This window comes from Pristis pectinata, chromosome 29 (genome assembly GCF_009764475.1).
Source record: "Pristis pectinata isolate sPriPec2 chromosome 29, sPriPec2.1.pri, whole genome shotgun sequence".
NCBI classification, from domain to species: domain Eukaryota; kingdom Metazoa; phylum Chordata; class Chondrichthyes; order Rhinopristiformes; family Pristidae; genus Pristis; species Pristis pectinata.
Window position 1 is genome coordinate 3,993,148 of NC_067433.1, and position 17,183 is coordinate 4,010,330.

A 17,183-nucleotide genomic window follows, 5' to 3' on the forward strand; every position below is an offset into this window, starting at 1 on the left:
AATCCACAACTTTGACGTAATTTAAAACCTGTTGTCAAATAGTCAAAGGCAAGAAAATTTTGCCTTTGTCCAGCCAAAAGGTGATAGCACTGGTTATTTAGGTTTGGAGTTGCTTCCTACTTCACAGACAAGTTGTTTCATTAAGTCTGCATTTGAGCTATATCATAAACGTAAGCACAGTAAAGGCAAAAAACTACAATGAAACACAAGATAGGGAGAACAAACATTCATAGATCACTTTATTTGGCATCAGAAGGTGGAAGGATTTTTTTTACTGCAACGGGGTGAAACCATACAGATTTGAATGAAATTTGTGCAGTTGGACTTTTCCAGTGGCTGATTCATTTTCACACTTAATATGACCATTATAAGCATGCTGCAATTCCATGGAGGTGGATTTTATTCCTTTCTTTCGCAGCTTTAAGGCAATTCCTCCGCAAAAAATTCCACTGTTCTTTACACAAGCTATAATTTGCATCATGCATTACAGTCTCAGAAGATTATTACAAGTTAATAACTTTGTTCCTCACTTCACTTTCCAGTTCAATGACTCCTTGGCATTTTACACTTTTAGAAATACACTATAGACCACCCTTATAATTATTTTTAGGTTGGTTTGAAATCTGTCTCACCGTCACATTAATTTTATATTATGCAGCAATACATTGATAAAAGTGCTGAAAATCTGAAACCAAGGAATAATGCTTTTCCTTAGACCTGGAAGAGAATTGAAAAAGACAACATCCTAGTAGTATTTCTCAAAGAAAATTTCACCAACAAATCTAAAGCAAGGGAGGGGAAGGTAAACGGATTGGGGGATCAAGAGAACAGAGTGTATGGCTGCTTTTCAGGCTTTGCATTTGTGAACTGGAATTTTGTGGTAGGGTAGCATTTATATCCAGAGGAAAACTAAATATAGCAGAAATACATTTAAAGTGGCCGTCCAGATTACACACTAATAATATAACAATGGTATTGCATTGGAGAATATCACAGTGTATATTTCACTTCAATGGCAGGAAATAAACACTCCTAATAAGCTGATTAGTTGCCCTTTAGTTTGCCTAATATTTTTACAATTCTTTTGAAATATTATTTTGATTGCTATTTTGTGTTTAAGTTGAAAGATGTTAATATAGAGGAATTCTCCAACTAAATATTGAAATGACTCAAATCACAGTCTCCATCACAATCTCCATTCTGCTCCTCATCCCACCGCTCTACTGCAATAGTCCAAAATCGAACCAGCCTGATCACACCTCTGTAATATTACATACAGTTGCCATCCCAAACTCTGGAATTCCCTTCCAAAGCCTGTCTACATCTTTTACCTCCTTCAAGATGCTCCTTAAAACCCACTTAAAACAGATGGAGACCCCGGCCACGTCCTCCGATCCCACACGGGCCAGCTGATGGGAGTATTCGCAGACAACTTTAATCTCTCCAATCGGAGGTTCCCCCCGCTTTAAGATGACCACTTTCATCCCAGTGCCAAAGAAAAATAAGGTAATGTGCCTTGATGACTACTGCCCAGTGGCTCTGACATCCATCATCATGAAGTACTTCAAGAGGCTGGTTGTGGCACACATCAACTCCAGCCTCCCAGACAACCTTTAACCCAATGCAATTTGCCTACTGCTGAAACAGGTCTACGGCAGATGCCACCTCCCTAGCCCTACATTCATGTCTGGAATATCTCAATAACATAGACACCTATTTATTGATTATAACTCTGCCTTCAACACCATAATTCCAAAAAAAAATCTCAAAACTCAGACCTAGGACTCTGCACTCCCCTCTGCAACTGGATCCTTGACCTCCTGACCAACAACACCTCCTCCACAATTATCCTCAACACTGGTGCCTCACAAGGCTGCATCCTCAGCTCCTTACTATACTCCCTATACACTCAACTGTATGGCCAAATTCTACTCTAACTCCATTTACATGTTTGCAGATGACACCAAGATAGTGGGCCAGATCTCAAACAATGAAGATTCACTGTACAGAAAGAAGAGAGAGCCTAGTATCATGGTGTCAAGATATAACCTTTCCGTCAATGTCATCAAAATGAAGGAGCTGGTCATTGACTTCAGGAAGCAGGGTGGAGTACACACCCCTGTCTGTATCAATGGTGCTGAGGTGGGGATGGTTGCGAGCTTCAAGTCTCTTGCTATAAATATCAGCAACAATTTGTCCTGGACCAGCCACGTGGATGCTATGACCAAGAAAGCACACCAATGCCTCTACTTCTGAGGAAGGCTAAGGAAATTTGGCATAGTCACAATGACTCTTACCAGTTTTTACAAGTGCACCATAAATGCATCCTATTTGGATGGATCACAGCTTGGTATGGCAATTGCTCTGCCCAAGACTGCAAGAAATTTCAAAGAGTTGTGAACACAGCCCAGTCCATCACGCAAACCAGCCTTTCCTCCATTGACTCCGTCTACATTTCCTGTCGCCTCAGGAAAACAGCCAACATAATCATGGACCCCTCCCACCCTGGTCATCCTCTCTTCTCCCCTCTCCCATTGGGCAGAAGATACAAAAGCTTGACAGCATGTACCACCAGGCTCAAGGACAGCTTCTATCCTGCCGTCATCATACTCTTGAATGGACTTCTCATATGCAAAAAGATGAGTACCTTGTCATGGCCCTTGCACTTCATCTGCCTACTTGCACTGTACTTTCTCTGTAACATTATATTCTGCATTCTGTTTTCTTTTTTACTACTTCAATGTACTTGTGTATGGAACGATCTGGATGGCACGCAAACAAAAGCTCTTCACTGTACCTCAGTACTTGTGACAATTATAAACTGATACCAGTACTGTGACCAAGCTTTTAATCCTTTCCCCCTAATATGGCTCAACATTGGCTTTTTGTTGAATAACAATGCTGTTATCTTTGATGCCTGTTCACTTTAAAGCTGCTGCATAAATGGAAGCTGTTGTTGGAGAACACTTGTTGCATTTCAAATGTCAAGGATGACAATACTCTGATCAGGTAATTGGGTATAACATGGAAACATACAGGATTATGTTCTCAGTACTCCAATGATCAGTGCATCTCCATCACAGCCCAGCCATCTATGGCTTGTCTGAGGGTAGAGGTCAACTGGGAACTGGAAGGATCAGTTTCTTGTTTGGATTTAATATAAACTCAGGTTGGGCTGTGCTCAAGGTGGTTGATGAAGGATTGCAGAAAAGGCCCAGGCACAGCTGTATATAGTATTGAGGGTGGGTGGGGGGGGAAGGGGGCAGGTGTGGATTCAGTGGCCTCCATTAACTAATTAAGCATATTGAGGATGAACATGTATAATATGCATCTGTTTAAAGTGCCCTCCCAAAAGCCATCAAACTTAAATTCCTAAACATGCTCTTGAATCTAAGCCACAAATGACAATATCTGATGACAATTTTGTGAAGTACCATGGGACTTCTATATTTAAGGCAAGTTGTGCTCTGGGAACAACTGATAATCAGGTGAACGACATGAGAAAGTGAGATCAGGAAAAGGAAGATTTAATCCCCTCAAATGCAGAACAATCACTGGTTCTCTTTCCAAAAACCAATTCTTATTTTTAAAAACAGTCACAAGTCTGATTGTAAATACTATTTATAATAAATATAAAGGATACTGGCATAGTTCCAAATATTGACAATAACCTTCAGGGATATTACTGTTGATGATAAATTATAAATATAGAATTATCTAAAACAAGAATACATCTGATTTGAGAGTTAACCCAAACAAATACAAAATAATTTTGATTAGAGCCAACTATATCTTTGTAAATGCTGTCCTTATAGCTAGAATATAGGAGGATTGAGTTGTAATAATCCTGACTGTCTCCTTTTAAGCAGACTGCAAAATATCCTTCCTGTTAGCTAGAAACTATTTGTTCTTGGGTTTGGGTGGGGTGCAGGAGGGGTATGAAGAGATTGGGAGGGAACAGCAGATTGGAGGAAAACCATTAATTCTTGCTCTGCATTTTTCCTGCCTTCTCTTCCTCTGAAGACTTGTCCTTCATGGCTGGTGTTTTCTCTGTGCCATCCCCTCCTGTGGTTTTCCTGATGCCACCAGCAGTAAAGGTCTTTGTCTCAGACAAGATGGAGGTGGTAAAGGTAGGGAGCATGAATGCAGGAGTACTGCTACTTACTGTGTTTAGCCGAGTCTCCTCACCTTCCAGTAGTTTCCTTAAAAAAATTTCAAAATATTATATTTGATTAAAGTTTACTGATTTTTGTGTGGGGGCAAAATGAATTGTAATGCTTTCTAATACTTTCCTAGTAAGCAAGAGATAGTACAAGCAGCACTTCCAGATTCAATTTGTACTCCAAACAGATCAACAGGGTAGGCAATAGGGGAGAATGAATATGCCAAACTACTTGAATAGGTCTATTTTTTCCAAATGGGAATTTCACATAAAAGCAACTTTTATTAATCCAACAATTTAAATAAATAAATAGATAGTCAGAAGTCCAATTATTGTCTGCTTCCTTCTATCACCCACCTACCTTGGTCTCCCAACTCCACACCACTGCTCCCCTACCTGGCTCCTTCTGCCCATCTTCTCTCACCACACCTCAGTTCACCTATCACCTAATGGCCCGTCTCACCCCTCCCCCTTTATACTGGTTATCTTCCCTCTCCACTCAGTCCTGATGCAGGGTTTCTCCCCACAGATGTTGCTTGACCTGGAGAGTTCCTCCAGCAGTTTGATTTCAACACAAAGTTAATTTCTTGTCCACCAATAATTATTAATATTTACTTCAATGTCCCAGTGAATATTAAGAAGCACTGAGCAAATTATTTCACTGATCATATTGTAGAACTGATTTGCTCTACAACAACATCCACGGTTTTCAGAAAGAGGATTGGCTTATTCTTTTAAGATTTGATCAAATTAACTGTGAAACATGCTTTTAGTAAATGCTTCCATTAACAACTAAGTACTGTGTGAGAGTTTGCTGGCTGAGTTAATTAGTACACCAAGACATTATTACAAAGTAGATGTTTACCTATATGCAGCTATTTCAATGTCCAGTGCCATCTTGACATTGAGCAAATCTTGGTACTCTCTCAGGTGCTGAGACATTTCATTCTTAGTGGATTGCAATGCATTTTCAAGTTGATTGATGGTCTCCTGTTGAAGTTAAAAGTACAGTCAGGTCTTTAGTTTAACAGTTTTGGTTTTCCACACCTGCTAAATGTGAATTGGAGATAATTATATAGACTATCACCATATGGCTGAGGACACATCTTCTCTCAAGATGCCATTTCTATTCAAAATGGAAAGACCTACCAGAGTTCCATTCTTAACTAAATACAAGGATTAAGAAAGGACCTGCATCTTTAGGGTATCTCCAAGCATTTCACACAAACTGTGAGAAGGGGCATTATTACTTGACAGAGGATTGTTGGCCAGGACAGTGCCCCACTCTTTGCATTGTGATATCCACCTCACCAGGCAATTGGGGCATTGCTTTACTGCCTTGGCCAACACATGACAATAAAGCTATTACATTGAGAGGTATCAGTGTACATGATGTCAGCAAAAACTGAAATTTAAAGTCACAACTCACAGCTGGAGATGAGAATCCTACCAGCTCACCCTGCACAGTGGCACAGCTAGTAGAGCAGTTGCCTCATCTCCAGTGACCTGGGTTCAATACTGATCTCTGGCATTGTCTGTGTGGAGTTTGCATGTTCCATGTGATTGTATGGGTTTCCTCCAGGTGCTTGTGTTTCCTTTCACACCCCAAAGTCATGGGTTGATATGTCATTTGGCCACTAGAATTGCTCCCAATGTGTAGTTGAGGGGTAGAATCTGGAGAGAGTTAATGGGAATGTGGGGAGAATAAAATGGGAGTAATGGAAGTAGCATAGGATGAATGTAAATGGGTGCTTGATAGTCTGTGTGGGCTCAGTGAGCTGAAGAGCTTGTCTTCATGTTGTACGACTCAGGAAGTAGGGAGGTATAGATTATGATTGTTTCTGTGCTAAGTCTATGTATTTTTAGAACATTCAGCCCAATCAGTCCATGCTGCATTTGACAATTGTTCCTTCCTTCCTCTTCTAATTCTCCAATATTTTCCATCAGTCATAACCTTACCCATTTTGGGAGTAAATACCAATGCTACCATTGAAGCATACCTATACGAAGGCTGATATCAGATCTGCAACCTTAATTTACTAGTGCCTAGATGATCCAATTCCTCTTAGCTTCGGAATGTAATGCACATAAAAATTAAACTGAATTATGAAATTATACATGTGTATGCACTGCAGACACAAAATATACACCTTGGAACTTACACCAGTGTGCAAGATAGGCATATATGGTGTTTACTCAAGTAAAAGAAAAAAACTGCAAAAAGGACTGATTCATACACTTAAGAAGATGTTTTTATTCCAAATCAAGGTGACTGCATCAGGGCCGTGATACATTCTGGATTGTACAAGGCCCGCACCTTAACTGAAAACAGCTGCAGCCTCTGATAATCCAGCAGCTATAAAAGCAAAAGATGCTGTGGACACGTGATGAAATATTTAAATTATACACAGCCAAAGGAGAGATTGCGACATGAAAGGTTTTAAAGGAATGTTTTAGAGGAAGCAGAAATCAAGGGTTTCGTTAAAGAAATATGTTTGGTGCATTGAGTGCATCCTGGAAATGGAAGTGTGCCATAGCCCAGGAAAAGAGATTAGGTGGATGAACTACAGGCTTTGAGGTGTTTATAGAGGTAGTAACTATGACATTTTAATGTGAGGCACTGAAGGAAGAGTTGCCATTGTCTGGCTGGATGAAAGGCGCTTCCTGAATATTCAGTGACTACCTGCAGGTTATTGATCTCCTCATTGTGTCTATCCTCCATCTCCTGCATTTGCTTCTCCAGAGACTCATTGGTGCTTTTGACAGCTTCGATTTCAATGTTTCGAGACTGCAGCTGGCGCCGGTACTCAGAAATCTCCTCCTTGGCTGCTCGGGCAGCCTCGTTACCGCGTGCTGCATTCTCCGTGAAGTTGGCGAATTTTGATTTGTACCACTCTTCTGCCGTCTGCTGGTTCTTTAACGCTATCATCTCATACTGGGATCTGATTTCCTTCAGAGCAGCCGTCAGATCCGGCTTGCTCACGTCAATCTCCACTGACACCTAGGAGGTAAGATCATAAATTAAGGTCAGAGCACAAAGATGCACGACTTTGAAACAAACCACTGGACCATTTTACCAATGGAGATGGGTCCACTGGATTGCAGACATTTTACCTGGAGTATGGAAAATACAGATGTTTGCACACCTAGATCCAAATTAAAACCAAGACAAAAGCAACGGACTTGTTTGTACAGCACCAAATAATTTTGAAGTGCAGTATTTGCTACATTGTCAGATGGTCCAACCATTACACAAGGATGATAAATTGGGTTTACTTCTGATATTGCAGGGGGAATATTAGTCAAGATCCCAGCAAGTGTTCCTAAATAATACCATAGATTTTGTTTTAAACAGTGAACCTTTTCCACCAGAGTCCAGGTAGGACTTTGGTTTCTCATCACGTATCAAGGACATTGCCCCATGTGTCCGACAAGACAAGATGGTCCCACCATAATCTGCACTCATTCAGCTGGCCCTAGACTAGATAATCTTCGCCTGATTCTATTTCAATGATTGCTGTTTGAGTCCTGAACCTTAGGATGTCGGTAGAACATGCTGGAATTGCCTCCCCCCACCCCTCCGCCCTAGCAGATACTGCTCCACCCTCTGAGTTCCTCCAGCAGATTGTGCGTTGCTCCAGATTCCAGTATCTGCAGTCTCGTCTCCAGTGGAATAACCAACCCTCTCATGAGAATGGCTCATTGGGTGGGGACTTCCCAGGAAATCGAGGCAGGAATTATAAAACAAAATGGGTGCAGTGTATAGACGCCCAGAACGCTGCTGGTTCCCCCGTTCAATCGAATTTCATTGCAATGGGGATAATCTACTCCCAAACCTTTTCAGGCAGCGGGTCCAGGTCATTTTTCTAAACTAGTTTTCAATATAATTCTGAACGTGTAGAAACATCTTGTTGGTTTCCTACAAGAAGTGAATCATTTAATGTGGCTGCACTTAGATGGAACAGACGTATAAAAATTCGCATTTTAGACAATATTGAAACAAGTCGGTCGCACATATAATATAAACCCATTAAGCATAATTCACAAGAAATTTGCCATTCTCAGCCAGTAAAACGTGATGCAACCAAGAAAGCCAAGAGAAATGTTGACGTAATTAATTCTGTCCCACGTTAGGGAGGATTCTGGCAGGCTATTTTTTTCGGTTTAAAAATATTGAATGCGAAACGCAGACTTGATTTTAACCAAACAGCGTCTGGACCGAAGCCAGCTGTCGTGCAGCACCGGCCGCAGCCCAATACTGCTGTGTTTCAGTTGAAGGTGACCGAACCCTCATCAATCAAAGAAAGGACGCAGGAGCGGAGAGCGCAGCTTTACTGCTTCCTGGCGGGGAACAGAACACAGATACGATGCTTTGTGCGATTCACTAAACATATGAAACCAACATTTTATATCACGGCCGTATGGACACAGGAAACAGGAGCAGGCCATTCGGCCCTGATATTAAATGTTGGTTTAAAAGGTTTAATGAATGATATAAATGGCGACCTGACAGCCACTTTCCTGTGCTTACCCCACTGAGATCTAAATCTACTCATCTCCGTCTTGAATGTGAAAACCAAAACTTGCAGATGCTTAAAATCTGAAATAAATACAGAACGCGCTGGAAACACTCAGGCGGCATCTGTGGAGAGAGAAACAGTTAAGGTTTCGGATCCGGCTCCCTCCCCCTTAAAAAAAAGACCGAAGAAACTGCAGATGCTGGAATCTGGAGCAAAAAGCAAGATGCTGGAGGAATTCAGCGGGTCAGGCAGCATCTTGGGGGGGGGGGGGGGAAGAAGAGAAGGACTTGGATATACTCAGCCTCGCTGCCGAGGTGGAACACTTTCCGCATCCCTGCATCTACCTGTGTCGCCTGCAGTGCGGCTTGCAAATCGGCCACGTCCTCCTGGTGGATCTTCTTCATGAACGCGATCTCATCCAGGAGAGACTCGATCTTCTTCTCCTGCTCCAGCCTGGCCAAGGTGGCGTCGTCCAGGTCTTTCCTGTAAGCTTTCAGCGTGCATTCCGCCTGCTTTCGCTGCTGGAGCTCTTGCTCGTACTTGTCCTTGAGCTTGTCCAGGCAGCTGGCCAGATGTTCGCAGTCGAGCCGCAGCTGGCTCCTCTCGTGGCTGAGCTCCTCCACCCGGGTGCGCAGGTCGCGGATCTCCTGCTCATAGACCTGGTTCAGGCGGGACGGCTCGGCTTGCTTCTGCCTCAGTAGAGTCACCTCAGTCTCCAGCACCTTGTTCTGCTGCTCTAGGTGATGCACCTTGTCGATGTAAGTGACGAAGCGGTCGTTCAGCCCCTGGAGCTGTTCTTTCTCGTTGGTCCTGATAATCTTGAACTCGTTGTTGACTGCCGTGCACTGCGACAGGTCGAAGAAGTCGGGGGAAGAAGGGTAACGGCTCGACCTTTTGTAGGAGAAAGGGGAGAGGCTCCTCGACACGGACACCTTGGTCACAGAGCTTCTGGACGGGCTGCTCGAGGTCAACCGACTGGACAACCGAAGGCAGTCCCCGAAACCCTTACGGTAAGAGCCATGGTAGTAGTCGGCGGTGTAGCTCATCTTGGCGGCCAGGCAGTGGACTCGACTCTCGCCCTGCGTCGAATGAACAAAGGCACCTCTGCAAAGCCTCCCTTTAGTAGCCAACATGTGAGCGGCCAGAGCGAATCCGCAGCGCCCGACACCCCACCGACCCCTCCCCTCAACCCTCCCGTTGTTCCGACCCTCGAGAGCCTCCTTGCAGCCAGATCACGTAGTGATCGTCTCATTGCCTGACTTCAGCAGAAAATGTATGCAGTTATGTTAATGTATTTAACAAGCGAAATGGCGAAATTACTAGAGGAACATCTATTGATTTTAAACATCCCGTTTCAGAATGATCATGGTGTTATTTTCTGTTGTACATCACAGCTGGAGACGTGAAACAACCGATGCACTGCTGCAGTATGTGTGTCTGCTCATTTCCAGTTGTAAATCAGTGAAGTGTGAAAATTTCCCTTCTGTTCCCTTCTTTCTGTTTTATCAGAATCAGGTTTTTTATCACTGACTTATATGTCGTGAAATTCCTTGTTTTGCGGCAACACTATAGTGCGAAGACATAAAATTACAAAATAAATAAATAGTACAAAAAAGGAATAACGAAGTAGCATTCATGGGTTCATGGACCGTTCACAAATCTGATGGCGGAGGGGAAGATTACTGTCTGGCCATACAAGGTATAAATTAACTGTCTCGCACTATGTCATAAATGCCCCAGGGTGGATTTAAACTTCTCACTGATAGCGCCTGGAACAAATTGTGAGTTCTAAAATGATTTTTTCATTGCCCCCGCATTCTCCAAAGGACTAATGCTGACATTTTATCTTTAGTAATTACATTTCCAAACACACTCTTCCTATTGTTCTAAGCCTAAAACGGAATGTTAATGTGTGTCTGAAATTCTGCTTTAATCTCCTTCTCCCCCTTTTACAGGCGATAAAAATCAAAGTGACAGGGATGGCGTCATATGGGCTGGATCTTTCGGGCTACCATTCACATTGCAGCATCTGGCTGCTCCTTAAATTCACACCGGGGGTTGCAGGTAGCTTCCAGACATGCCGCATTGGAACATCTGAGAGCCGGCTCCCTCCCTCAGCAATTCAAATTCACACTTTCTATTTAGAATGCATTGATGCAACATCACTGGACATGCGGGTCCATAGCAGGCGCATTTGAAACACGTGTTGATGACCAGACCCCCGGTATTGTAGTCACCTCTCACTGACTAAGTTTCACACAGATCCTGACTGTCAGCAGGGAGAAAGAACTTCAGTTATATTTCAGACTTGAATTGCTGGGGTTGATTTCCAAAGACCAGAAAAGGTTCAGGCAAAATTTGATAGAGAAGCTTTAATTTGATTTCAACAGAAACGGGTGCCCTTCGTGGGAGGGTCAGCAGAGGACCTGGATTTAAAATGATTTGCAAGAGTACCGGGGATAAATGAGGAACTTTTTTATACAGCAAGTTGTGATCAATTCCCAATAATAAATTTGGATTTGGAATGTGGATAAATACTTGAAAAGGAAAGAAAACTCCAGGGTTATAGGGGAAAAGCAATGGAGTGAGAATAATAGGACAACTGACTGGCCTACTTCCACGCAGTGCCATAACAGTGAAATTAATAACAGGAAAGAGGGAGGACAATTCATTCCACACCAGACACAGCTGATTGCATTAGGAAGCATCCACATTAATTTACTTGCTTCATATGCCTTTAATGTGCACGTTTAACTGAATCCCAGAGCCTTAATTAATCAGCCACATAGCACAAGAGACTGCTGCATTCGTATAGTAAAACAGAAAGCACAGTGCATTGCAGCTGACATTCGTGACATCTATCTCAATGGGAATACTTGATGTCTGTGTAGTCCTGTGCTGCATCAGGAGTGGTGTAGTTCTTCACCTCAGCCAGCTTCTTATCATTTACTTCAGCCATACATTAATAACCTAGCACTGAACAGTTTATAGAACATTCTGGAAGACTGTACACGGAGGTGTGCTGTGGTGAAGTATTAATAAATCCCAAGGTGGCCTACATACCCCAAGCATGCTTAACCACTCCTGCCTGTGCTGCAGTTTAAAGTCAGGACTATCAATTTATTCAATGCCTCAGTAAATATCGACAGGTTTTTGATTAAAATCAATAACTGACAGAGGTTGCCTTTTCTGAACTGGCTGTAGTTTGGGAATATGCAGAAAATAAAAATTAAGTTCACAGAGACTGAGGCTTAGGTTTGCCTACATTTAAATAGGTTTTCAGTGTACTGTGACATTGCTCTATAACCTGAGGGTGGTTGAGATGGAAATGTTTATTTATACAGGCTTGTCCCCTTAAGGCCAAAGCTCAGAGACATCCTTCAGCCAAAAAACAAACTGCTCGAGGAACTCAGCAGGTCATGTAGCATATGTGGAGGCAGAGAGATGGTCAACGTTTCAGGTTGAGACCCTACCTCAGAACATCCTTAGGCCATTTGGATCATTCAACTGGTGAATGAGTCCTTTTTTGTAAATTCCAAATTCTTGCAAGAGAGAGGTCAAGTTACCAATGTAAAAAATATCATCTGCAAACAACAGTTTTCCCTTCAGATGCATTTGCATCTGCAACAAACTATGATAGTTCTAACGGGTGAAGGGTTGGCACTGGAGGTGAGAATTTTATATAATTAGAATAAATGTTTGCTTTAAAGTGTGAAAGATAACTTCAGGTGAGACCACATTTGGAAACCAATGTACGATATTAGTCTCCTTATGTAAGGAAGGATATTAATGCATTGGAAGCAGTTCAGAGAGTTTTCTAGATAAATCCTTTGAATGGTCAGGTTGTCTTATGAGGAAATGTTGGGCAAGCCAGGCTTGTCTTCACTAGAAAAGGGTGAGACAATCGTCGTGGCTATCCCTCGAGGTCGAGGATGATGGTCTTCATTCCGTTGATCAGAAGTAGCCCACAGAGCGAAGATACCTGTGCGTGTATTTGTTTAACGTGTACTTGATGTTGCACTACAAGAAGCACATGATACTTCACAAATCAACCCACTGATTCCAATGGCATGGAAACCACAACGATTGGAGCTGATGGATTTGTCGCAGCCTTCATCCGCCTTCACAGCCGTTGAGTTCGGAATAACTTCATCTGCCTGTTCCACTGTTGAGGTCTTGGTTGGATTGTTCTTTGTCAGGGACCTCACCATCGACCTTACCACCATGGGTGACCCTACCAGGCGCATAGCTCCAGAAGGCATTGCTCTCGAGATCTCAGGACCACACAAGCTTCTCCACCACGACAAGGTGACAATCCACGGAGAAGGGTGAGACAATACAGAGGGGTTAAAAGGGTGGATGTGGAGAGGATATTTCCTCTTCTTGTGGAAGAAACTAGAACTATTTAAAAATAAGAGGGGTACCACTTAAGACAGATGAGTTCAAATATTTTCTCTCAGATAGTTGTGGCTCTTAATAACTCTCTTCCTCAATGGGTGGTGAAGGCAGTATCTATTAATGTATTTAAGATAGATTTATGGTAAGCAATGTGGAGAAAGGTTACTGAAGGTAGTTGGGAATTTGAAGTTTATATTACAATCTGATCAACAATGATCTGATTAAAGGATGGAAGAAGCTTGCGAGGCAATGTGGCTATGTCTTACCACTAATTCATCTGTGTGCATGTTTGTAGGCAGTAACATTAAGTCAGTTTCACCTCAGGTGTAGGAAATTTAATTGGAAATAGCAGAGGTTGTTTTGCAAGATTTCACATTGAACTGGCCCAATTAGTGATTTATAAAGAGCAGGATTTTAAAAAGATCATTCTTTGAAATTCAGAAATGAAATGAGTAGCTTTAAACCCCCCGCTGAAGATTAAAATTCAAAAAACTTGCAGGGCTGGTGTACAACTGGACAGAAATTGACAGCTATGGAACTGATTTATGGCTGACCAGCATTCTGCTCTGATCGAAGTCTAATTAAATCAGTGAGAAAAACAGGTTGAACAATTGATTTGCTTCACAAAGAGCTGAGCCAGTATTTAAATTGAAAGCACTGAGCTTTAGGGCTAATGCTTTTCCACAGTGACCTTTGACAGGGAGGGCAAATTATCGGAAAAGAACACAATACAGAAAAGGCTGTGAGTTGGAGAGATTCGCAGCCCAGGAAGTTAATCTCTTGAATTATTTTGTATTTGTTCTTGGTATATGATATTCTTAGTTTAGGTGCATTTTTTGCCCATTGGAATGAGATATTAAACCATAGATTTGCCTGCTCTCTCATTTGGACGTAAAGGATTCCATGGCACAAATTGAAAAACTACCAGGTTCTTCCTGGATAATAATTATTTGGCAGTTCCCTGGAGAATATCTATCCCTTAACCTGCACCAAAAATACCCCAGGTTTCTGGTAATTTTTACAGTGCTGTTAGTGGGAAGTTGCTATGTGTAATTTGGTAATCATGCTTCCCGGTTTATAACAATGACACATCTTCAAAACACAGTTAAGCATCCAGAGTTCATTAAAAGGCATTATAGAGATGGTAACCTTTCCTTCTTAAATCATATAGTCTGGGCAGGAGTCAGGTACAGAGCTGACCAGGCGAGGATGGCAAGTTCCTAGCTCACAACCTACTGAATCTTAAGGTGACAGTGCCCATTGAGCAAACCTGAATGAATCACATCCCCACCAGTGGACCTCTTTGTATCTGGAATTCCCCTAGCTTTCCAATCTCCTGCAGCTTGGTGAAAGAAAGCCTTGCTGTCCTGTGGCCCCTCTGCAAGCAGAAGTCAAGACTGATTGAATTGACTCTCCACTTCTCTGGATGGTACAACAGCATCAGTACTCAAAAAACTCAGCCTACCCCAGGCTACAGCATTATCTGCAGCTCATCCACAAATGTAAACATTCACACCACAACTGGATCAGGCCACCAAACTTTGTAGTCTATTGTTCATTGACAACTGAAGCAAGTCACTACGTTTTTTCCACAGTACCTCACAAATTGCCAAGGACTACTACCCAAAAGGACAAGGTTCTCCAATAACAGGATGGCCTGGATATTCGGTTGTAAAACTCTTTTTTGTATTTAAATGCAGTTGGAACATCCTTCTGCACACAGTGCATCATGTGATTTTGCTGCGTGAGTTTCCATGCATGGTCCACAGAGGATGCAGGGCTTGCAGCAGTGTTGTCATTCACTATTCAATGCAGCTGCGATGCCGCTGCTGAGATATTGGACCTTAGAAACTAGACTGAAAAGCAGTGTGAACCGCAGACTAGAAAGCATGTCCGAATAGAGGAAGCAGCCCACACAAGTGCTCCTTAAAGGGACAGAACATACATCCTTAAAGGGACAGAACATATATGCATCATTGTTGGGGAGTTTGCTACAGAGGGCAGTGAATGATGGACTAGAGCTCTCAGCATTTTGTGTGCGAAACTTTCTGCTTATTGGGGGTGGGGGTGTCCTGATAACTCCAATTTATTCCCTAGTTGTCAACGTCAACCATCAAGATGTCCAGTCCACAGGCAGACAAGTGGATGCCCACTTTCATGTCTGACCCAGCACTCATCTCAAGCTTGCCTTCCACTCCTAGGACTGGTTCCTGTTTAACTATTCATTAACTTTAATCCATGATACAATATCACATACCCAGGTTCTAATCAAGAGTCATTGACCTGAAATCTTGTTTCACTTTCCATAGATCTGTTGGGTATTTCCAGTATTTTCTGCGTTTTCTTCAGATTCCCAGCATCTGTAGTTTTTTTTTTGATTTTCAGTGTTGCACATCATCACCTCAAATCCTGAAATTATGTCCAGGTATTTGTACAAAAGGCCCATGAATCACATCACATATGGGCATGATACCTTTAACACTGTTAATGCATCAGAACTGCTCTGCACACTGCAATGGTCCTTTATATAAATTGGGCCTTGTACAACTCATTTATCAGCCGATTCTGCCATCTAGTGTTCATTACTGTACATTTCATATAAAATGGATGGGTTTGTAAATATTTCAACAAGAACAGAAATCAAAACAACCAAAAATGAGTAAATGACTTAGATCTTTCCAGAACTGCATGCTGTTATTTCTTATACACTCATTTTCTTGTAAACTTACCATCGGCGATAAATGTTGTTACAATTTTTAGCTTACAGAATAGCAACATTGACCAAAAAAAATGCTGGAATTACTCAGCAGGTTAGGCAGCATTGGTGGAAAGAGAAGCAGAGTTAATTTTCAGGTCAAAGACTGTTGCCTAACCTGCATTTTCTGTCTTAATTTCAGATATCCAGCATCTAGAGTTTTTTTTTAATCTCATTTACCAGAGAAAAGTTGAAAAGTTTTCTCTCAATGCCTGAGACAAAATTGTAATGTTTGTGCATAGGTCAACCAATCCTTTGCCTGAACTCTCTTCTTGCCCAGTGAACAGAGTCCCTGCCAATAACCCTGATGCAGGAGGTGAGTTGGAGATGAGACAGGGCATGTGACTGGTTCATTATGCAGCACACAATGTACTCAGGATAAGTAGAAACCATGCAACTTCTGACAAGAGCAGAGTCATTTTTCCACAAGGAACGTGCACAATTGAAGACTCCAGTGTCTTTTTTTCCATTATGTCCTGGAGTGTGAGCATCTCTGACAATCCCTAATTGAGAAATTGATGGTTGGTCTTCTCCTTGATCCACTACAGTCCTTGTGTTGCAGTCCATGATGTCAGGTAGGCTTGGCATCAGTGAAGAAGCAGTAACTTTACCCCATGTTCGGATGGTGTGTGGCTTGGAGAGAAGGTGGATGCAGTAGAGGTCGAGGGGGAAGGTGTTATGGCTAATGATCCTGTGGACCATACATACTGCCATCATGAATATCTGGTGGCAGATATTAAACCAATTAAAAGGGAAGATATACTGAAAATGTAAATAGAAAATGCTGGAAAGACTCAGTAGATCAGGGAGAAAGAAAAACAGTCCATTTTCCTCGCAGTCAATTTGCTTCTTCAATATATCCATTTTGTAAGAGATGGACCAAGATGGGCAAAAATTATGCTTAGTGTGTGCATACAAGAAATACACTTTATTGAGAGCTCGTGTATAAAATTCCATTAATCACAATCAAATACAATGACATTGTATTTACAAAGGACAATGGCATTTTCTTCATCTATTTGCAGACAATTATGCTTTACATTGTTGGAAGACATTTTGGAAAAATATAGAATGCTTTACCTTGAAAATTATCTTTCAATGAGTTATCAATATTCAGTGTTAATTACTCTCTCTGAAGGTTGCAGTTTCACCCCAGAGGAATTTTTTTAGCCTTTCTGTTCTCCACCTGTGAATGTTTTGGGACTGTGATTGACATCTTAAAATTTTCAATGCATCAGTTATTATAGACAGTGGAATTATTAGCATCATTGCACCAGCTAATGAGCTGGAGTAAGGATAGGGGCAGGGCAAATAATTAGTCTCACAGTAAAGTCTTTTGTATTGCAAG

General features: G+C 41.9%; 1 protein-coding gene across 1 annotated transcript; it reads right to left on the reverse strand.

The window, feature by feature from the left end:
- Positions 1 to 222: 222 nt before the first annotated feature.
- On the reverse strand, positions 223 to 9,783 carry LOC127584322 (low molecular weight neuronal intermediate filament-like). Its single transcript, XM_052041026.1, has 4 exons — positions 9,027 to 9,783; positions 6,846 to 7,163; positions 5,028 to 5,152; positions 223 to 4,202 (listed from the first exon to the last, which is right to left on the reverse strand). Exons 1-4 carry the CDS (start codon positions 9,726 to 9,728, stop codon positions 3,980 to 3,982), a joined length of 1,368 nt encoding a protein of 455 aa, XP_051896986.1. The 5' UTR covers positions 9,729 to 9,783; the 3' UTR covers positions 223 to 3,979.
- Positions 9,784 to 17,183: the final 7,400 nt, after the last annotated feature.